Source organism: Hyperolius riggenbachi, chromosome 12 (genome assembly GCF_040937935.1).
Source record: "Hyperolius riggenbachi isolate aHypRig1 chromosome 12, aHypRig1.pri, whole genome shotgun sequence".
NCBI lineage: Eukaryota > Metazoa > Chordata > Amphibia > Anura > Hyperoliidae > Hyperolius > Hyperolius riggenbachi.
Window position 1 is genome coordinate 158,937,814 of NC_090657.1, and position 23,461 is coordinate 158,961,274.

General features: G+C 45.7%; 1 protein-coding gene across 6 annotated transcripts in view; it reads left to right on the forward strand.

Annotated features, from left to right (window-relative positions):
- GNAS (GNAS complex locus) overlaps positions 1–23,461 on the forward strand; it is a 387,899-nt gene that overhangs the window by 285,701 nt on the left and 78,737 nt on the right. For all 6 annotated transcript variants that reach the window (XM_068263837.1, XM_068263836.1, XM_068263838.1 and 3 more), the window contains one exon: positions 21,854–21,926. In XM_068263837.1, the coding sequence (XP_068119938.1) occupies positions 21,854–21,926 (73 nt within the window). The remainder of the gene's footprint in view (positions 1–21,853; positions 21,927–23,461) is intronic.

A 23,461-nucleotide genomic window follows, 5' to 3' on the forward strand; every position in this document is an offset into this window, starting at 1 on the left:
CAAGTACCTGAACTCCTAGCAGAAGATCCAGGTGGTAGCGCAGGACAGCTAGGGACTGTTTAGCCTGAAGGGGGCTGGAGGAAGCCCCAGGTATGTATAAAACTTTCATTTCATCTGTCTCAGGTTTACTTTTTTACACAGTAGTACTATACTCAACAGATGCACTCCCCAGAGCTGCAGGGAATCCACTGAGAATGTTGTGCACATTGAACACAGGTGTTGTCTATCATCCATAAACCTGGTTCAGATTGTACATGAAGAATGTGTAATAGAGGAAGAATCTCCTCATTCTCCTGCAGATTACCTGCATATCACTCATACACCCACAGTTACATTGCCTAGGGCCTGATAGATGTCTGTACCTTCTACACGTACTCTTACCAAGGACTGGTTTTAGACCTCGTTCACATCTATGCAGCGCAGATGGCCATGCGATCAGAACGCAACATGTACAATCGCTTGCCATATGCGCTGCTACCCACTGCACTGCTGATCCCATCCACTGACAGTGAATGGGTCAGCTCTGCGCTTGCGGGCAGAATGCATGCAGCTTTATGCAAGCGCATCATAGGACATCGTACTGCTGCGCAGCGCATTTGATGTGACCGGCAGAAGGGCTGTCTATACCCTTCTGCTGTTCTTGCATGTTACCACGTGATACGCACTTCCAAAGGCACGCGGAAGCGCGTATGATGTGAACAAGGCCTAAGTCTATGACTAAAAATATTAGAGGCAGAAGATCAGCGCGATAGCCAGGTAGCTGGTATTGTTTAAAAGGGAATAAATATGGCAGCCTCCATATCCCTCTCACTTCAGTTGTATTTTAAAATTCCTAAGCGTTGTCAGTTAAGAAATGCATTCTGTTACATACTTTCAATCAACAAGATTGTAATATGCAAATAAGAGGAGTTGGAGTCAGGATTTTTGTACTGCTCTTACGCAGCACTGTACAGAGTATACTGTCTCAGATGGGCTCACAATCTAATCCCTACAATTCACTGTTGTATGTCTGATGCACGTTCTGTCCAGGGAAGGAATCCTCTCTGTGCTCTACTTGCCGGCAGATGGTCTGGATGCCTGGGGCTTTCCCTGCTTAGTCTTCTCCTTGTTGGCGTTGGATAATTGGAGATGTGTAGTAGTACTTTCTTGGCATTGTGGGACTCGTGTGCCTGAGGGATTCTTTGCATATGCATTGGCGGTTGGGAGGTTTGTGGCCATAAAGGAAGTGCTCGCTTGGTCTTCCTGCGAGGAGGCAGGACTTATGGCTCCGTTCATGTAGTTGAGGTTGGGACACAATTCTCTCCTGCATGTCAACCATGGATTCCCCTGTAAATATACCTGGGACATGGCACATAACCTAGTGCCTGTATGGGGGTGTTCCTCCCTCAGGTCAGTGGCTCCTCCTGCAGCCAGTCGTCAGATTATCCAAGTCCCCAGCTGGCTGATTGCATTGCACTGTGTGGAGTTCATTTTAAGAAGCTCATTGTGTACTATCTGTGTAGGGTATACCTTTCTTTAAAGAGAACCCAAGGCGGATCTTCAGGGGACAGATGAGACACAGAAGCATGTTGCTATCTGGGAGGTAAAAATTGAGTAGAGGAATTCCCTGTTTCAAACGCCTGCCAGGAGCATTCCTACCGGTTTTACAGAGCCTCTATTGGGTAGCGCTCTCACCCTGGCCACGACCCCTGCTGTGGTCTCTCCTTGCAGCGTCGTGACCTGTAGGTCACCATTGCAGACCACAGGAGCGGCTGTTTTTGCGGCTACCTGATCCGCTCAGCCCCACAGATCAGGTAGGCCTTTGTTTTAGAACTGAAATGAGAGGATTCTGGAGGCTGTCATGTTTATTTCCCAGTTTCCTAGCAGTCCTGCTAATCCTGTCTCTTAATGCTTGCAGCCATAGACCCTGGACAAGCATGCGGCAGATCAGGTGTTTCTGACGTTATTGCCAGATCTGACAAGATTAGCTGCATGCTATTTTTTGGTGTGATTCAGACACTGCGGCAGCCAAAGAGATCAGCAGGACAGCCAGGCAACTGGTATGAACAGGAAATGCATATGGCAGCCCCAATATTCTCACTTTTAGTTGTCTTTTAATGTGTTGGCTTCACTTGAACTAGTTGTATGTAGTAAATGTATACTAAATCTTCTCTTCACAAATTACACCAACATTTCCATGGCTGAAATAAGCGAATAAAGTGCTTCACCCCGTGTGTCTGTACAGTGCAGGAATGTCGCTCAACCACTGCCGGAGCCGCTGGTGTTGAGCACCCGTATAGACGTCAGTGTCACATGTCAGGTGACCAGTGTGTGAGGAGCATCAGTCTATACGGCGGTGTCGCATGTCAGGCAGGGCAGTGGAGTTGGGGCAATTTTGGGCACTCTGAGTCATTGACTGAGGGGTCGGAGACATTTTGGGTACCTGGAGTCGTGGTTTCATAATTCGAGGGATTTTTGTACTGGATCCCCGTCGCTTGCTTCCATACTGCCGGGGGATCCCCGTCGCTTGCTTCCATACTGCCGGGGGATCCCCGTCGCTTGCTTCCATACTGCCGGGGGATCCCCGTCGCTTGCTTCCATACTGCCGGGGGATCCCCGTCGCTTGCTTCCATACTGCCGGGGGATCCCCGTCGCTTGCTTCCATACTGCCGGGGGATCCCCGTCGCTTGCTTCCATACTGCCGGGGGATCCCCGTCGCTTGCTTCCATACTGCCGGGGGATCCCCGTCGCTTGCTTCCATACTGCCGGGGGATCCCCGCCGCTTGCTTCCATACTGCCCGGGGATCCCCGTCGCTTGCTTCCATACTGCCGGGGGATCCCCATCGCTTGCTTCCATCCTGCCGGGGGCTCCCTGCTGCTCTCTGCCAGGGGCTTCCTGCCTGCTCCCAACCAATTCCTGTCTGGCCCCAGAATTGGATATTGTAGTGTGTGCTAGAGTGGACCTTACCAGTTAATGCATATTTCACACACCTGGGCCGCTGGTGCACTATTCCTCCTGTGGGTTAACAGTCCACAAAGGTAGCAAACGGTATACAAGTGATGTTTTGCTACCATTTGAAGTAAACGCAAACATTTTTTCTAACCTTTCTATAAAAACTGCTCCGGAAGTGAATCGGGCTTTGTTCCCATTGAAAATCGCTGACATTCGCAAATTCAATTTTAGGGGGTTATTGGGGGGGGGGGGGGGTTTGGCTGCTCGGGTGGTCGTTGCAGTTTTTACAAAGAGCTTTTGCAGAGAGATTTGTTTGAGGAAGTGTACTCTTTAAACTGGAAAAGAATAAAATATCCCCCCCCTTCTTACACCTTCAGTGTTCTCCCCAGGCTCTTAGCCGGGTGGTCCACCCAGCTGTCATCGGCTCACCTCCTCCTATTCTGGAAGCAGAGTTGTGAACAGAAGCACCGGCCCTGCATTCTCTCATACTGCCCCACCTGGCTACTTTTTCAAACTACCCGGCTACTTTTTCATGCCACCCAGCTGGAAAAAATTCCTGGGGAGAACACTGACCTTCCATTGAGGCAAATCGCCCCAAAAATGGTACAGGCAGAACTTTGGTGAGCGGATTGGGAAAAAAACGCTCAGATGTGAACACTCATAGGGAATCATTGCACAAGCGTTTTTAAGCCGGTGCTTAAAAAATGCCCTAGATGTGAACAAGCCCTAAATTGCGGCGATTTTAACGAAAGTGAATGGTAGTGATTTTTAAAAGCGGTAAGCAGTCACAAAGCACTCAGAAAAGCGCTTCTAGTGTGAATGGGCCCTCAGAGCAACATGTTGTATTTTCTGCGGAGTAGGTACTGTTGCACTTTATCTATTCCCAAGCTGTGTAAGTTTGCATGTCTTTGATCATCCCTATTGATAAACGAGGCCAATCGTGACCTGAATGTAGGGAAATTCTGCTAAGGAATATTCTCAGGTTGCCGTTAGCAACTCTGAAACTTCTGTGTTTTTTAATTCATGATTGTAAAAGTGACATTTGAAAGCAGCTTTCTTTCCGTTATCACTAGAAATCCTTCCTGTAGCACAAGAGTCTTCTACCAGGTCCTCTGTGTGTGAATTTTAAACCATGAGCAGCATGTTAACCTGCTCACATTACACCCGGGGGGGCCCAAGTAATTGAGATAATTGGCAGCCCTTGGGACGTTTGTGTGTAACAGTCTGCGTGTAGCAGGGTGACTCCAGGGATGCGTTTATTGCCGTGCATGTTAATATCATTCACATATGCTCTGGTGTCAGCTGTGCTGCACCTGTGCAGGTAGTCGCAATGCGTGTATCGTATTATTCAGCCATGTTTGGATTTACAATGTATTTGTTCCATTGAGGAAGGACTTGAATTGTACCTGTCGCAAAGGTGATAAGAGGATTTTCACTTGGGGCTTCTTCCAGGCTCTTGTAGTCAATCAGCTCCCTCTGCCCTGCAGGTCCCCTTGGTTGTGCCGCTGTGAGGTCGGTGATCCAGCTGGGGAACCGGCTACTGCGCTTGTATTGTTATGGTCTGCACATCGCCTCCAATGCTCTGCTGCAGCAGACGGCGTTCTGTGCAAGCCTAGTTACTAGTCATACACACAGTGCGCACAACAGGCACGGGGCCGCACATGCGCTGTAGTCCGGCACTGATTTTACCAGGCTGACAGCAGCACAATGGAGAGGCAGGACGGACATTGCAGGAGCAGAGACACCACGAGAGGGTGGAAGAATCCACAGGTAAGTTAGAATCCTCTGTGTTCCCTTCATTTCAATGAACTTTGAAGGAAAACTGAAGTGAGAGGGATATGGAGGCTGCCATATTTATTTCCCTTTAAACAATCCCAGGTTGCCTAGCTATCCTGCTAAATCTGTGTCTAAAGATGGGTACACACGGTACAATTTTTCCATCAGATAATTTCCGACCGGTCTGATTGGATTGTTTGTTTTTAGGTAGTTATCACCGTAAAATCAAGCGAATTATCGATCGGGAACGATTTGCAATGGAAAATTATACCGTATGCATTAGGCGTAATGCTTTTAGCCGTAGCCCCTAAACAAGCATGCAGTAGATCAGGTGTTTCTGACATTGTCAGATCTGACAAGATTAGCTGCATGCTTGTTTCTGGGTTGATTCAGACACTACTGCAGCCAAATAGACCGACCAGCAGGGCTGCCAGGCAACTGGTATAGTTTAAAGGGCACCTGATGGCACCCATCGACTGGGCACAGTCACACACGGAAGATTTAGATTGTGGCACAGCCACTGTTTGGGCTCTTGCTTCTTTAGGCTTCTATGAGCTGGGCAGCTGACAAGTGGTGAATTCACTGCCTGTCAGCTGCTCTCCTGTGCCAGCAGGTTTGCCAGTGCTTGGCACCAGCACTGTACAGCCAGCCCCTCAGTCACATCTCAGCCCTGACATGTCATGGTCCTCTGTCTCTGACACGTGTGATGTTACAATTGCTGCCGTTTGGTTGAATTCAAATTGCACTCTAATTGCACTGGTGGGCGGCAGATGTGATGCTGAGCCGCTCGACAAGTGCGCATTTCAGTGGTCGGTCTGAAAGAGGCCTAAGGCATTATTGTAGATTTAAAGAGGTTGTAATTGTGAAGAGGGCCTGGCTAGCCTGGAGTGGCCCTGGCCTAGGGACATGTTAACCCAATAGCTTATTAAGGCTGTTGTGCTTGGCTTACCTGAACTGATAACATTAAGGGCTGAGACACACCAGAAAAGCTCCCCAAACGCTAGAGGTTTCAAAAGCTCTTCCCAATGTAATGCTATGGGGCTTTTTCACAAAACCTCATCGCTCCAGTGTGCATAGACACATAGGATAACATTAGCAGGAGGTTTCAAAAACTCAAAACGCTCAGGAAAAACTCCTCCAGTGTGCACCAGGTCTTACACTGGGGTGAGGCAGTAATTGCAGGTCTGTGTGGTCCTCTCTATTGCTTCTTCTGTAACTGATGAGAACTAAACAGCCCAGCTTCATAGAGACAGCGAGATCTGCACTTAGTTTCTCCCAGCCTTCCATCCCCTGCTGGCCACTTTTTCAAGTGTTGGTACTCTGAGCCCCTGCAAGTACCGCTGTCCTCCTGAACGGCTCACTAGTTGTCTGGTTGGGGTCACCTGGAGTGGGCCTGGAACCCACTACAAAACGATAACGTAATCGCTAGCGATTTTCAGGAGCGATTGGCTATTTTGGTAGAGTTTTTGAATTGTCAGCTTTTTGCCAGCGATTGTGTAGCGATTAGTGTTTTTGATTCTGATTGGTGTTTTCAATTTTTTTTTTTTTTTTTTTACAGTGTGCAGTAATGTAAAAACTCTAGCAAGATTGCTGTCGGTTTTGGCGAGCAATTATGCCAGCGTTTATATTCTTTACATTGCCGAAACTAAACGCTAAAAAAATGCATGTCCTGCATTTGCGATTTTGGTAATCAGTCACGCCAGTGGAATTTGGCCCATCCATTAACATTAGCTGAGCGTTTAGGGAAATCACTAGAGTTTTGAATCGCCTCCTAAACACTCGTAAAATCACTCTAGTGGGTTTGAGCCCTCGGGTTTTTTTTTTTTTGTTTACTTTTTTTGTGGTGCCTAAAGATGCATGCTCACAGGAAGATGGGTCTGGGGATCTGTGGTGACTACAGAGAAGTTGTACGAGCGTTCCCTGATCCATCTTTCGCAATTGCCTAGTGCTGGAACAAATGACAGTGGCCAAGACTTTGTACAAGTGCAGCAGTCTGTGGGGATCGCACAATAAGATCCGTCATGACTATCGCCGCACGTTGCTAAACATTTTAACTTTAGTTTGAGCCTTAATCACTAGATAAAAAAAAATAGGTTGGTAAAATGCTGCATTCAGTATATATGTGGTAGAAGTTTACCAATCCCGTAGAAGTGTAACCAGCTGTGGAGTGGGTCTCTCTAGTATGCTGTTTTGTTAGGACAGTGATCTCCCACTTCTGGCCAGTATTGTGCTGATTCTTCTGGGAGTCTGCCTAAAACACGGGCTGTGCCTTTGCATGAGCTGCTTGTGACAGCATACAACAAAAAAGGCATCCCTTTACACTACATGCAACTAGAGGGCCTTCTCTGTATCAATTTATAAATGTGTGATCTAAAGGGATACCGAGAAAACTGACACTGCGCTGCTCCTGCATCTCATGTTTTGCTTTTTGTGTCCCGCCCGTCAGTGTATCTTTACCAATGGAGTTAGTGGCTCTCCCTTTTGGCTGCCTCCTCTGCCTGTCCATGTTACCAAACATCTGATTGTTACCAACAGCTCCAGGCTAGAGATAAAATCCTGAGCATCTTGCATGTTATACCGCATGCTGTAATGTTCGTAATTTGATATTTAATAAGTTATCTGTTTTCTGCATTATGGATTGTGGCAGTTATTTGTGAATTGACACCATTGTGGTTTTAGGTATTTTGTTTGTGTTTTGTTTGTTTTTTTTTTCTGATCAGAGCTTATGATTGTGGACAAATACTTCTCAGCTCCCAATGTGACAAAGGCCCAATTGTGGCCAGCTGCAGGCAAAACTCTGTCCATTGCCACCTTATACTGGCCAGGTATGTGCGAGCGCGCTGCAGCAGACAGGCGAGGTAGTGCTCAGCTGTCCAGTAAGTGCACCACGTGTGAAACGCAGCCACGTGTGGGATTACAAACCCTCCCATTCAATTGCATGCCATTGCATCTGGAATGCGCTCTGTGCAGCAGATCTGGTGATGGGCTGGGATCCTGATGTCACCGGCCTGGATATTAGCTGCTGTCACACCAAAGTGTCAGTAAGGATGGCCAGGATTAGGCAGTGTCTTACCTTGCTGATGGTGTGTCCAGAAAGCTTTGCCAAACACAACCAAGCCTTTCCAGTATTTGACATGACTGCACTATTCATATCACTAATTGAAAACCAGTTATTCTGCTCCTCCGGTGACCCTGTGTTGTGGCATTAGGAGAGATTCTGCATTCGGTTTTACCCAAGCTGTTGAGTCAGCAGTGATCGGCAGTATCCAGTCTACCAATTACTATAGAGCGGTCACTCCAGGCTTTGGAGAAGGCTGCTTACATTGAGGTGCACCTGCATGCTGAACTGGGGCCTGGAACCCACAAGCAGGGCTTTTCTGAGCGCTTTGTGATGTGAAGTGCACCTACTAATGTAATGCTATAGGTGTGATACTACTGGAGCGATGTGATTTTATAAAAATCCGCCATAGCATTGCATTAGAAAGAGCTTCTCAAATCACGAGCGCTTAGAAATGGCTGCTAGTGGGTTTGAGCCCTCAATTGGAGCAATCAGATGCACTTGTGATTTTTGACCAGACAATTGTACCACTTCCATGTTGTATAATGATGCTAGGTACACGCCATGCAATTTCCCGTCAGATGGGTCGAATAGATCATTTCTGACAGGTCCGATCATATTCCCAATAGTTTTTCTGATTGATATGCATAGACGTGATCAGAAAAACGACCAGAAATCCGATTGGATCTGTCAAATTATCTATCGACCCATCTATCGGATGGGTAATTGCATGGTGTGTACCAGGCTATGCTGGGAATGCACGGGTGGTGTTTTTTTTTTTTTTTTTTTTTTTTTTTGTTGCTGATTAGATGTCGGAAATTATCTAACATGTCCGATCACCGTTCGATCGTTTTGCTACTCTATTTGTCATTGAAGTGAATTGAAAGAAATAAGAACGAGCGGAAGATGAGCAAATCGAGCGGCAAAAACAACCCGTGTATTTTTGTTATAGCGCCGACATCTTCCGCAGCGCTGTACAGAGCATATATAGTCTTGTCACTAACTGTCCCTCGAAGGAGCTCACAATCTAGTCCCTACCATAGTCATATGCCTATATTGTGTAATGTATGTATTGTAGTCTAGGGCCAATTTAGGGGAGAAGCCAATTAACTTATCTGTATTTTTTTTGGAGTGTGGGTCAACATTGTAGTTTGGCGTTAGATGCTTTCAATTCTCCAATGTCATTAATTCGGTCTGCAGAAGGCATGAAGTGAAGCCTATGGTATATACAGTTGTCTTGGGTTTATGACCATAATGCCTGAGAAAAACTATAAGGGTCCTTTTACACTTAATGTGTTAGTTTGCGTTAGTGCGCATTAGTATGTGCTTTTTCCATAGCAGTGCATTGTGAAAAAAAGCTTTCAGTTAAAACGTGTATAGTGGGAACTGTGCCATAGGAAAACATGGACATTACTTTGAAAATCAGTTGGTTTTCAGTTATAACGGAGAACTGATTAAGTGTAAAAGGGCCTTTACTGGTGAGGCCAAAGTAAGTAGAAAATAATCAAAAACAGTTTAAAAGGCAGGCAAATGTTAACTTGCCATCATGAAGTAAATGGGTCAGTCTGCTTTTGTGTACAGGTAGTCCCTGAGTTATGAACGACCCGCCAATATGAACAGCATGTAATCTGTGATTATGTGGGATACTGGTAAAGAGGCTTGTGGTAGGTGCCGAGTAGGAGCCCCCGGTGGACTGCTCCACCGGTATCGCAGACGTCACGCCGCTTTTTCAAAGAGTGAGGGGGATCCGTGCATCAACATAGCGCAGGTGCACCATGTTAAGGAGTGGGGGGTGACGTCAGCGGAAGTTACGTCATCCCAATCCCCCCCCTCCCATATACTAACATTACACATCAGAGTGGGCTCCCAGCGTTCCTGTTCTTTGCTTTTCTTCAGTTTATGGATACTGTTGTGAAAAACCGTAACATTTCAAGTACGTGTATGTTCACACATATTAGACATAGATTTTTGCACAGGATATAATTTATAATGCAGGGTATATAATGCTTTTCTGTCCCTGAGTTTTCACCTACAGTAGGCAGCAAAAATCTGATGGGTTTTGGACTAGTTCTTCTCCTCATGGGGGATTCTCAGTATTTCCTTTTACTCTTTACAGACGTATCCCCTGGAAAGGATCTATGCAGAGATGCCTAGTTACTTCCTTGCATACTGCTCTGTCCATGGAACTGAGCAACTGCTGTTCACTAAGGCTTGTTTCACAGTGGGACGTTAAAGTCCCACGTTACTGGCTGCTGTAACGCAGCCTAACTCGCAGCACTGTAAAATCAATCAGTTCACAGTGCACACGTTGCGTTACATAGTAACACAGCACGTTTAAACAAAATGCTGCATGCTGTACGTCATACTGGGCTAAGCAGCGTTAGACTGTTTGCACATGCTCAGTAATGTTGGAGGAGGAGGTCTCTCCTCCTCAGCCAGCCACATGGCTAATTAATATTTACTGCACTGTGGAGACTCCTGGTGGGACTGTAGTGTTGTCCGGATCATGAACGAATCGTTCATTTGATCCGGATCTTTTTTGTGAGTCAAATCATCCGGATCATCACAATGAAAGATTCGGTTCACATTGGATGTCTGTCTAAAATAAAACGGAACATACAGAATGTACAGTGCAGGGAAAGTCCTGTCCTGCTAGTCTTCACCCAGTCTGCTTCCCTAGTAAAAAATGATTCAAATGATTTGGTTCAAAGATCCGGATCTTTTCAATGATCCGATTCAAATGATCCGAATCATTAAAAAGATCCGGACTTCCTATCACTAACCTGGAGCGGCTGCTTTGAGAGCTGCATAACGCAGCTCAATCTGACGTCCAACTTCAACACCACCATGCGTTGCGTTAGGGGCACGTTATGCGACCATAACGTCCCCTAAAATGCAACGTCTTGGGAAAGTAGCCTAAATGTTTTGGGAAAAAATGAAAAATCTTCTTCCATGAGGGCTCTTTCACATTTGGGCAGATTTTCTGCGTTTCAACGCAAGGGGTAAAGTTTGCGTTACCCAAGGTGAAATGAAAGTCCATAGACTTTCATTTTAGCTTTCACATATAACGCAGCCTTTTTGTGCGTTGCGTTACACTGCACCCAGGTGCAGTTTTTCGGCCGACGCTAGCTTTATGCGTTACAATGTTAGTCAATGTAAAACGCACACTATTCGCGTTTTTAATCCGTTGGCACAGGCAATCAGTCCCAGAATGCAACAGAGGAACAATGTAGAAAGTTGAAAACTAAAATTACCCGCGTTTTCCTATGTGCTGTAACGCATTAAAAACGGATTAAAAACGCACACTCACTACAGTGCAACGCATATCAAAATGCATTAAAACGCATACAACAAAGCGTATGCTTTGAGCGTTCTCCAACGCAAGCTCTGATGTGAAAGAGCCCTGAGGAGATGGGACTAGTTCAAAACTTGTCAGATTTTTACTGCCTACTATAATGCCTTGTACACACTATGCAATTTCCTATTAGATCAATAGGTCGAATCCTTATTTTCCAACAGGTCTGATCTTGTTTCCAATCGTTTTCCAATCACTTTTGTACAAAATCAATCGGAAACCTGACCGGACCTGTTGGAAATGATCTATGCAAACCGTCGACCTACTGGGAAACTTGTATGGTGCGTACCGGGCATAAGTGACAGCGACATAGGAAAAATACATTTATAGTGGACTTACACATACACATTTAAATGTTAAAATTGTTTTGCAGGTCTTTAAAGGGGAACTGTCGCGAAAATCTTAACTTACTGTAAAACACAAGTACGTTTCTTCCTGAGTAAAATGAGCCATAAATTCTCTTCTACGTTGCTGGCATTTACAGTAACTAGAAATCTGACTTTACCGACAGATTTTGGGTTAGTCCATATCTCCATAGGGAATTCTCAGCTTTATGCTTTATGAAGACACTCGCTGAAAGATATATAAAAAGATGCTGACCAGCCTTCCTGCTCACCACACAAGGAGCAACTGTGAAGGAGCAACTGCCATTCACTAAGTGCATTTTTAAAATAAAGAAACCGTGACCCGTTATAAAATACATGTTGCTATAATTAAAACTCGCATTTTTTTTGTCCATTTGTCCCAATTACACCATTTAAATTAAATTATATCCCTATCACAATGTATGGCGATATTTTATTTGGAATTGAAGGGGTATTTTTTCAGTTTTGCGTCCGTCACTAATTACCGGCCCTTATATGCAAAAAAAAAAAAAGTAATCTACCCTCATGACCTAAATATTTAAAAAATTGCGTCCCTAAGGTAACTATTTTTTTTTAATACGTTTTACTTTGGTAACTGTTGGAGGGAAGGTAAAGGGTTAATGGGGTATTTTTTAGTGGGATGTACTGGTATGTGTGTGTAATTTTACGATTTGGCAACTAAATATCCCCCTCCCTGGACTTTATTCCTAGTATGTGGTGTTTACTTGCATACACTCAATACAGGAAGTAACCTGTGTATGCTTTATTTTCAATTTTGTCAATGACCAGTGGCATCTCACTGATGCCGGCAATCATTAATCACTGGCACTTTCCTGGATGAATGGGAACTATGTTCTAATCTGTGGCGATGGGCGATCCCAGCGAGGTACATTTATCTATGCCCCTGAGACTTAGAGACACTGAAGCGAGACTAAATCTCACTTCAGGTCTTATATATAGCAGGGGCACGTGTGCCCCTGCTAAAACGCCGCTATCCCGCGGCTTAACGGGGGTCCCTTCACCCCCAACCCACCCCCCGCAAAAGTTGGTCGTAAAATGGTCGCTGGTAATCTTCTTCCTGGAGGCAGGGCTAACGGCTGCAGCCCTGCCTCCCAGCGCGTCTATCAGACGCGCATCGCCGCCTCTCCCCCGCCCCTCTCAGTGAAGGAAGACTGAGAGGGGCGGGGGAGAGGCGGAGATACGCGTCTGACAGACGCGCATGGGGCAGGGCTGCGGCGGTTAGCCCTGCCCCAACCAGGAAGCGCTCCCCCGCTGCACGGAGGGGGTTTGGGGGGACATGGACCCCCGTTAAGCCGCGCTATAGCGGCATTTTAGCAGGGGCACGCATGCCCCTGCTAGCTATGAGGTCTGAAGCGAGATCTATTCTCGCTTCAGACTCTCTTTAAGATGCTGTCCTGTGGAGCGTGTATACTGCCCCTGGAACGTAAGTTGTCAATTTCCATAATGCAGTAATTCCACAGTGTGCCGGCATCAGTCTTGGGGATGCTGGCTCTGCGTACGTTGCATCTGGAAGTAGTCACCTCTATATTTGTTTCTTTCCCAGGGAGCGTATGGGTGGAGGCATCCGGTCCATCAGGGAATCCTAGAGTAACAGACAACAGTCTATGTAATGAGGCCTATGTACATGAATGCTGTCTGTGTAATAGGTCTTAATACAATATTGGAAACCTGTAGAGAAAATTTTGTGGGCATTTATCTTGGAGGATGTAAAGATGTTTAACCCACTGTAAAGGCCATAGCCATGGTTTTATTTCCACTCTGCGATGACTGATTGGAGCACAATGATCACGTGTTCAGCAGCCAATCGCATTGAAAATGAACATTGCACAAAACTCTGCTCTCATCAAGCAGTTGAGTTTAGAAGATGATCTGGTGTCGTGCGATGTCAGAAATGTATTATTTGTATAGCACGTTTCTCCTGTGGGACTCAGTGCTGCAGCCAGTAGGGGGTGCTCTGGAGGTCTCCCATGCCAGGGTGGTAGTACACTATCCAGCCTCTGTGGCCATGGGAGTACACCTGCTTTCTGTCTGTGTGCCTGTGAGGAGGGAGTGAGGCATTTTCATTGTATGATCCTAGTCTCTCTGTGGCCAGGGGAGTAATTGTGATGCACATCTGCTTTCTGTCTATGTGCATTTGAGGGAGTGTAGTACTTGCATTGATTCTAGTTTCTCTGTGACCAGGGAAGTAGTTGTGGTGTGCACCTGTTCGGTCCCTGGCCCCCTACTGTTCACCCCATACACATCCTCCATTGGCAAGTTTATCTCCTCCATGGGTTTTAACTATCATTTGTATGCAGATGACACCCAGATCTACCTGCACACCCCTGACATATCCGCCACTACCATGGACAAGGTCTCCTGCTGTCTATCAGCCATCTCCTCATGGATGTCCGCTAGGTTCCTGAAACTAAACCTAGACAAAACGGAATTTATGATCTTCCCACCCCGGACATCCATAAACCTCCCAGATGTGCATGTCACTGTTAACCACACTACCATTCACCCTACCTCTCAAGCCCGCTGTCTGGGTGTCACCCTGGACTCCGCACTCTCCTTCACTCCCCACATCCAAAACCTCACAAAGTCCTGCAACTTCCACCTTCGTAACATCTGTAAGATTTGCCCTTTCCTGACCTCTGCCACCACCAAACTCCTCATCCATGCCCTCATAATTTCCCGCCTTGACTACTGCAATGCCCTGCTGTCTGGTCTCCCTATGACCCGAACAGCCCCACTGCAGTCCATCATGAATGCAGCAGCCAGAATTATCCACTGCTCCCATCGCTCCACCATGGATCCCCTCCTTGAATCCCTCCACTGGCTTCCTATCCAGTCCAGAATCAGATTCAAGATTCTGTGTCTGACCTACAAATCTGTCCACAAAACCTGTCCAACCTACATTTCCGATCTTACTCAGAGGTACACACTCACTCCGCTCGTCCAATGAACTTCGCCTAACTGCCCCCCGCATCACCCAGTCCCATGCACGCTTCCAGGACTTCTCAAGGGCTGCTCCAACACTATGGAACTCCCTACCTCCACCCATTAGGGCAGCCCCCTCCTTCAACATCTTCAAGAAAGCCCTCAAAACTCACCTTTTCACTCTAGCCTACTACCCCTCACAAGTGCTCTAAACCCACAGCTGAACTCTGGTCTCCAACCTCTCGTGTCCCTACCTCTCCCTTTAGATTGTAAGCCTTTGGGCAGGGTCCTCCTCCTTTTGTGTCCAACCTGATCATGCACCTCCGTTACTGTGAACCCATGCTAGGCCTCTTGAGTGAACCTAACTTGCTTAATCTCCATGCTCCATCCAGTGACTAAGCATTACCTTGTACTCATACTGTGCTGCATGATCTGATCTTTCTTGTATTCAGGTATTGTCATTTTGCTGTATGTCACCCTTAAATATTGTATGTATCCCTATTTATTGTCCAGCGCTGCGTAATATGTTGGCGCTTTATAAATACAATAAATTAAATAAATAAATAAATAAATGTGCCTGTGAGGAGGTAGTTAGGGTTACCCCGTAGAGGGGAGATGTGTTGCAATATTTTTAGCTTCTAAGAATGGTGTTACCTGCCTGTGGTTCCTTGCTGTGTTTCTGTCCTCTTAGTTTGTGTGGCTTGGGGGAAATAGTTGTGGTGCGCACCTGCTTCCTTTCTGTGCCCGTGAGAAGGGTTTCCTCACATAGGAGAGATGTGTTGCGGTATTCTTAGCTCCCAGGAATGGTTACATGCCCGTGGTTCCATGCTTTGTCTATCCTCCTAGTCTGTCTATGGCCGGGGGAAGTATTTGTGGTGCTCACCTGCTTCCTGTCTGCCTGTGAGAGATGTGGTGGTGCAATATTTTTAGCTCCCAGGAATGGTGTTTTCTGCCAGTGGTTCCCTGCTGTCTGTCCTGCGGGGTAGGAGTGTAGTAAGTGTATATACCAGGCATGGGCAAACTTGGCCCTCTAGCTGTTTAGGAACTACAAGTCCCACAATGCATTGCAGGAGTCTGACAGCCACAGTCATGACTCAAAGGCAAATGCATTGTGGGACTTGTAGTTCCATAACAGCTGGAGGGCCAAGTTTGCCCATGCCTGGTATATACTGATCTGATCCTTGTTTTGCTGCTCCTTTTCAGGTGTGTGTGTGACTAGTGACATCACAGCTGCTTGTGTACGCAGAATTGCTCTCCACGCATAGTAAGGACGCTGAGCGTTCACAATCCATGTTACACCTGGGGGAGTCGGCTCCACCATGTCCTGCAGTGCTGAGCAAGTGGCTGGTCTGCAGTGTCTCCTCATCCTATTCTGCATAGTGTTCCTTCAGGTTTTTATAATGTCCCTTGCAGATCACTGTGTGTGGCTGTGAATGTCACCTCTTGTCACATGACTGTGCTGCTCCTCTTCCTCACTGTACTGTTATATGGTGAGGGGCTTCTGGGCAGTGATGTAAAGCATTGTGTACACACTGGAGCTTTGTCACCTGATGGTGTGTGATCATTTCAGGTGACTGCCTGTACAGGCTTCTCTTGTGTGCGTTTATGTACATGCATCTGTGTGTATTGCAGCATAGACTGAAGAATATTGCGCTCTCCCCTATCCCAGATCTCTTGTGTAAGGGCGGAATTGGGATAGTGTAACAAACCGGGTGTTTAAAATGGGAATTATCTTGGACCTTTCAGCTGAATGCATCATTGTTGCAGGTCTTGACTCTTTGAGCCACGTGTGAAGTGAAATTGCAGGACCAGTATTGGGTGCGTGTTGCTGCTGTTATGTCAGTTCTCCTTATCTGGTATAGTGTATAGGCTGGTGCACGGCATGCAATATATACAATCATTTTCTCAATCAGAAGTAGGATCTGGTCTGGGGAAAAACAGCCTTCTGACTGCCAGTGACCAATCCAAGCTCACAAATGTATGTTTCTCGATTGGAAGCACAGTAATCAAAATTACTATTCAAGATATGCATGTCCTTTTTGATATTTGATCGATATCCAGTTGGAAAAAATATCTGAACTTGATCGAAATTTGAAAGGAAAAATTGCACCCGTGTGTACACAAGCAAGCTTTGATATCCAATCGATCTCAGATCTGATAATCAGGGCTGTGCAGTCTGTGCATTTTTTTTATCCCCTGACTCCAGGCACCTAAAAAATTGCTCCGACTCCTAATGAATTTAAACTATAATGAAAATATGATAAAATGTTCTATTTCTCAGATAATAGTAATCACAAATTATATATACAGTGATAGCTGTGCTTTGCCCACAAAAATGAAATGAACCAATCCAAAAATAGTTACTTGTACTGCTTCAATAAAGCATTCCCCGTATTTTTTTTTTTCAAAGTCAGATCGACCTATCTGTGACTGTATATATGATGATATCTATGCTGTAAGTATAGTAAGTATAAAGCCTGATGCTGTGTCACTAATAGATGGTCAATGAGATGGAAATCTGCGCTGATGCTGGTTTATGCAAATGTATGCACTACTTTTGCTCATGAAATCCGATAATTTGATATGTTAAAATTTTGGTTTGGTGACTACGAATTAAAGGGTACCTTAAACAGATGAAAAGAAAACTTTTATACATTCCTGGGGCTTCCTCCAGCTCCCTTCAGGATAATCAGTCCCTCACTGTCCTCCGCCACCTGGATCTTCTGCTATGAGTCCAGGTAATTCAGCCAGTCATCCGCAGTCCGGCCACATGCTGCTCCCACAGCCAGGAGCATTCTGCATCTGTGCAATAGTGCTGCGCAGGTGTAGTACGCTCCCAGAGGCGGTGTGTGTGCATGCGCACTACGCCTTACTGGAGCAAGTTCTTGGGCCCGTAGCAGAAGATTCAGGTGGCAGAGGAAGACAGCGAGGGACTGATTAGCCTGAAGGGGGCTGGAGGAAGCCCCAGGCATGTATAAAACTTTCATCTGTCTCAGGTTACACAATAGTAACATACTCTACATATGCACTCCCCACAGAGCTGCAGGGAATCCACTGAGAATGTTGTGCACATAGACAACACCTCTGTGTTCAGTCACCCATAAACCTGGTTCAGATGGTACATGAAGAATGTGTAATAGAGGAAGAATCTCCTTATTCCCCTGCAGAGTACCTGCACATCACTCTTACATGTACCCACAGTTACATTGCCTAGGGCCTGATGGATGTTTTTGTTCCTGTCTGTACCTTCTACAAGTACTCTTACCAAGGACTGGTTTTAGTCTGACTAAAAGTATTAGAGGCAGAAGATCTGCCGGATATCCAGGTAACTGGTATTGTTTAGAAGGGAATAAATATGGCAGCCTCCATATCCCTCTCACTTCAGTTGTCTTTTTAAAATTCCTAAGCATTTGCAGTTAAGAGATGCATTTCATGTTACATTCAATCAACAAGATTGTAACATGCAAAATAGAGGAGCCAGAGTCGAGGAGTCTGTCGTGGAATCCTAACCTGAGGAGTCGAAGTCTGTGGATTTTGGACCGACTCCTGCTGATAATCGATCAGATCCTATACGGGAGAGTGATACGGAGTGGTGATTCCGTGGTGTGTACCAGGCTTAGGATCTGTGGCTTGTCTGCTGGCCCCCCTGTGTTGATTGTTTTGGTTGAATATCTTGCAGGGTCCCTGTTCTCCCCAGGCTCTTTTAGGTGGGTGCTCCACCCGGCTAAATTTGGTGTCATCGGCTTACCACCTCACCATTCTCCTGTGTTGTAAGCAGTTGCACTGGAACTGCATCCCCCCTTCGCACCCCACCCAGTTACTTTTTCATGCCACCCGGCTGGAAAAAAAATTCTGGGGAGAACACAGCTGCCCGTGCTGTACAGTAACTTGTACGATGAGTGCTATTGACTTATATGGTTCCTCCTGTCTCAGTACACTGTATTTTGCGGTCTTTGGCCTCATTCACACTATACACGTTTCCATGTGCATTTCAGCACTGCTTATAGTGTGCGACTTGCATAGACTGCACTGTCTGACGTTCATACTACCTGCGAAGCGATGCGCTATCACACTGCTGCATGCAGTTTTGGACGAAGCACAGACCCGATCACTGTAGAGCATGGGGTCAGCAGTGCTGATGGCATACGATTGCGGATATTGCGTTCTGACTGCATGGCCACCTGCACTGAGAAGTGTGAACAAGGCCTTTAGATTGTTTGCGCTCTGCACGGAGCATGGACCAGGCTATATAATGCAGGGCTGTGGAGTCGGAGCAATTTTGGGTGCCTGGAGTCGGGGAAAAAATGCTCCGACTCCTAATGAATTTCTAACTGTAATTAAAATAGAAAATATGATAAAATGTTCTATTTCTCAGATAATAGTCATTAAAAATAATGTGTGTGTATATATACATTAATAGCTGTGCTCAGTCCACAAAAATGAAATAAACCAATCAAAATCAGTTACTTGTGCTGCTTCGATAAAGTAGTCCCCGTATTTTTAAACTCAGATATACACATCTGATTGTGACTGTATATATGATGTGTACACAGGAATCTCTTATATATACTAAATAACGTCTATGCTGTAAGACTAAAGGCTCATACACACATCAGACCATAGTCTTTTGAAAATGAAAGATCACAGATCTGTTTTACCCCCTTCCATGTAGTATGAGAGCCATACCTACACAGTCTATTCTATGGAGCTGAACTCCCCATCAGAAAAAAAACTTTGCAAGATGCTGCACACACAGATGCTGTACAGACACAAAAGATCTGTAGCTGCAAAAGATCTGTTCCTGCCAAAAATCCAACCCTGCAAATTGCAATGATAGTCTATGAGAACTGCAGATCATCGTACACACATGATTTAACTGACATTCATCTGCAGATCAGATCCACCAGGTTGGATTTTCAGATCTGCAGATCTGTCAGTTAAATCATGTGTGTATGATGATCTGCAGATCTCATAGACTATCATTGCAATTTGCAGGGTTGGATTTTTGGCAGGAACAGATCTTTTGCAGCTACTGATCTTTTGTGTCTGTACAGCATCTGTGTGTGCAGCATCTTGAAAAGTTTTTTTTTTTTCTGATGGGGAGTTCAGCTCCATAGAATAGACTGTGTAGGTATGGCTCTCATACTACATGGAAGGGGGTAAAACTGGTCTGTGATCTTTCATTTTCCAAAGACCATGGTCTGATGTGTGTATGAGCCTTAAAGCCTGTGTAGCCGTGTCACTAATAGAGATGGTCAATGAGATGGAAATAATTCTGCATTGATGCTGGTTTATGCAAATGTATGCACTCCCTTTGCTCATGAAATCAAATAATTTGATATGTTAAAATTTGGTTTGGTGACTACGAATTAAACGGTACCTGAGACGGATGAAAAGAGTTCTTCCAACCTCTTTCAGGCTAATCAATCCCTCGCTGTCCTCCTTCACCACCTGGAACTTCTGCTATGAGTCCCGGTAATTCAGCCAGTCAGAGCATTCTGGCTACGTGCCGCTTCCACAGCCAGGAACATTGTGCACCTGCGCAATAGTGCTGCGCAGGTGTAGTACGCCCCCGGCGGCGGAGTGTGTGCATGCGCACTACACCTGACTGGCTCAAGTACCTGGACCCATAGCAGAAGATCCAGGTGGCGAAGGAGGACAGTGAGGGACTGATTAGCCTGAAGGGGGCTGGAGGAAGCCCCAGGTATGTATAAAACTTGAATTTCATCTGTCTCAGGTTTACTTTGTTACACAGTAGTACTATACTCTACATATGCACTCCCCACAGAGCTGCAGGGAATCCACTGAGAATGTTGTGCACATTGAACAGAGAGGTGTTGTCTGTCACCCATAAACCTTGTTCAGATTGTGCATGAAGAATGTGTAATAGAGGAAGAATCTCTTATTCCCCTGCAGAGTACCTGCACATCATTCTTACATGTACCCACAGTCACATTGCCTAGGGCCTGATAGATGTTCTTTGTTCCGGTCTGTACCTTTTAGAAGTACTCTTACCAAGGACTAGTTTTAGTCTAAAGGGAATAAATATAGTAGTCTACATATCCTTCTCACTTCAGTTGTCTTGTAAAATTCCTAAGCGTTGGCGCCGAATTTCACGTTGCATACTGTTAATCAAAAAAATTGTAATATGCAAATTAGAGGAGTCGGTGGATTTTTGGACCAACTCCACAGCCCTGATATAATGTAAGCGCAGAATATGCATTACCTCTAGTGTTTTCTGATTAGACCTGCTGGTGAACATCTGCTGCAATGCTGCTGGTGTGTGCCGTAACTGCCACATGGCTGCAAATAGTAGTAGTCTCACAGTCCCGCCGTCGTCGGCACATGTGACCACATACAGTCACACTTGGGTTTGGTTATGTGTATGGAGTGGGAAAAGACTCACAGCAGCAGTGAGATCTCACCGGTGTGTCTGGCTGATGTTTTCAGTACATACAGTGGAGTAGGTTTAGCTCTGGTTCAGTGTAAGGGCTCTTCCCGATTAGCCCTCCCTGCCAGACCTGTTGTGGCCGCTGTTTTGTAGGTTTCCCGGAAAGCCCGATGCTGTGAAGTGCTATTCTGAGGTCTCTTTGTGTTGGCCAATTGCTGTGTGAGAGAGAGCAGAGACTTGCAGGCTTGTGGCATAGTGTGTGTTAGGCCTGGTGCACGCCAGAGAAGTTTTTCTGAGCATTTTGAGTTTTTGAAACCTCCTGCTAATGTTATCCTATGTGTCTATGCTCACTGGAGTGATGAGGTTTTGTAAAAAAAAAAAAAAAAAAAAAAAAAACCCATAGCATTACATTGGGAAGAGCTTTTGAAACCTCTAGCATTTGGGGAACTTTTCTGGTGTCTCAGCCCTCAGTGTTGCAGCAGAGCTTCGCTGCTAGACACACTATTTGTCACATGTGGGCATGATTTATGCTAATGGCCGCACTTGTGGAATAAGATGAGGATTTTGCCAGTGACCGATCTACCTGCCGGATTGTTTAGTCCTGGGAAATTGTTCTCCTCACCCGCTCCATTGTATGAGATGCTGTCGGCCCTCTTGCTCTGCTTTTATAGTAAGTGAACATAAAATGGGTATCCTGAATATTATTATTCTATTAGCTGTTACCGGTGCGTTTTTTAATCTAATATTGCTGTTCTTGTGAAAGGGAGGAAATTTAACCAGGGGGTTAATTTGTGTAAAAAGTCCTTGTTTGTTGATCATGACAACCACTCCTATTTAGGGGAACCAATAGTCATTCCACCTAATCTGGGGAGAGGTGTATTTTGGGGGACAAATTTCCTGTGCTTATGTACATCAGTCAGGAAATTAAAAATGCAGCAGGCAAGTGCTCATTGCACATCTGTATGTGTAAATAAAATGTGATCAGTTAAATAATTACTTTGCAATGCTAATGAGGATTTTTCTTTCTTTGCAGGAGCTGGAGAATCTGGAAAAAGCACAATTGTGAAGCAAATGCGAATCCTTCATGTGAATGGATTTAATGCAGAGTAAGTAGACAAAGCTGCACGTAATATACTGCATAGTTCTCCTACCCTGAGGTCATGTGTACTGTGACACCAGGCCACTGGAGTGTGGCTCTTCCACGCTTGGGTCATAGATATGTAGTGAGCGGTCGGTGGATGCTGCCATTGCTGAGTGTCTTCCTTCTGATCACTGGCACTATGAGACAGAGGATAGCAGACATGTCAGTCAGCTGTTCATATATCCGATACACCTGTAGTGAGCAGTAGGTGGATGCTGCATTGCTGGGTGTGTGTTGCTGTGTGTTCCCTCTGATCACCAGCACTATGAGGAGGAGGATAGCGGACATGTCATTGTCCTGCTCATATGATATATCGGGTACACCTGTAGTAAGTGGTCAGTGGATGCTGCTATTGCTGGCTGTGTTATTTTGCTGGAAGACTTGTTAGAACATTAACCTACTTGGCAGGATTCCCACTCCAGGCTTGGGGTAAAAAAGATGGGCGTTTTCGGGTAATCCTGAGGTTGGGTGACCACCAGAGAGGATTTGCAGAGTGTGCATTAGTGATGCCTGGGTGAGGGGGGCCCTAGGGGACGATGCCTGGGTGCGAGGGGCTCTGGGGACGATACCTGTGTGTGGGGGGCGCCCTGTGGATGATGCCTGGGTGCGGGGGGCCCTGGGGTCAATGCCTGGGTGCGGGGGCTCTGCCCTGCCGCAGGTAAACCCTGATTGTCCTGCCGCAGATGAATCCCACGTTGCCCTGCCATTGCCAGGTGAATCCCCCATTGCATGCTGCAGGTTGTATTTTTCTCTCCCTGCTGACGTACAGGATGTTGTATTGGAGTTGGACTTTGTTTTACTGGCATCGGGCGAGATACTAGAGGAGTACTATCAACGCCTTGACACTGGCAGGCAAGATCTGCACTTCTGGAACACTATCTGTTAAGCTGTCATAGCTGGTGTGTGTCAATTGTGCTTACTGGCCGGGCGTCCTCTGTCTCCATCCGCTGTCTCTGCTCGCTAATTCTGTCTCCACTCACTAGTACACTTACGGTGCTGTATGCGTACACTTACTGGCTGGAGACGGTGCTGTATGCGTACACTTACTAGCTGGAGACGGTGCTGTATGTGTACACTTACTGGCAGGGCTGTGGAGTCGTAGTCGAGGAGTCTGATCAATTTTTGGGTACCTGGAGTCGGGGAAAAAAATGCACCAACTCCTAATGAATTTAACTTATTAAAATAGAAAATATGATAACCTGTTCTTTTTCTCAGATAATAGTCATCATAAATTATATATACAGTGATAGCTGTGCTTAGCCCAAAAAATGAAATGAACCAATCCAAAAATAGTTGCTTGTGCTGCTTCAGTAAAGCAGTCCCTGTATTTTTAAAGTCAGATATACATATGATTGTGACTGTATATATGTGTACACAGGAATCTTTTATATATACTCAACATCTATGCTGTAAGAATAAAGCCTGATGTGTGTAGCAGTGTCACTAATAGAGATAGTCAATGAGATGCAAATAATTCTGCATTGATGCTGGTTTATGCAA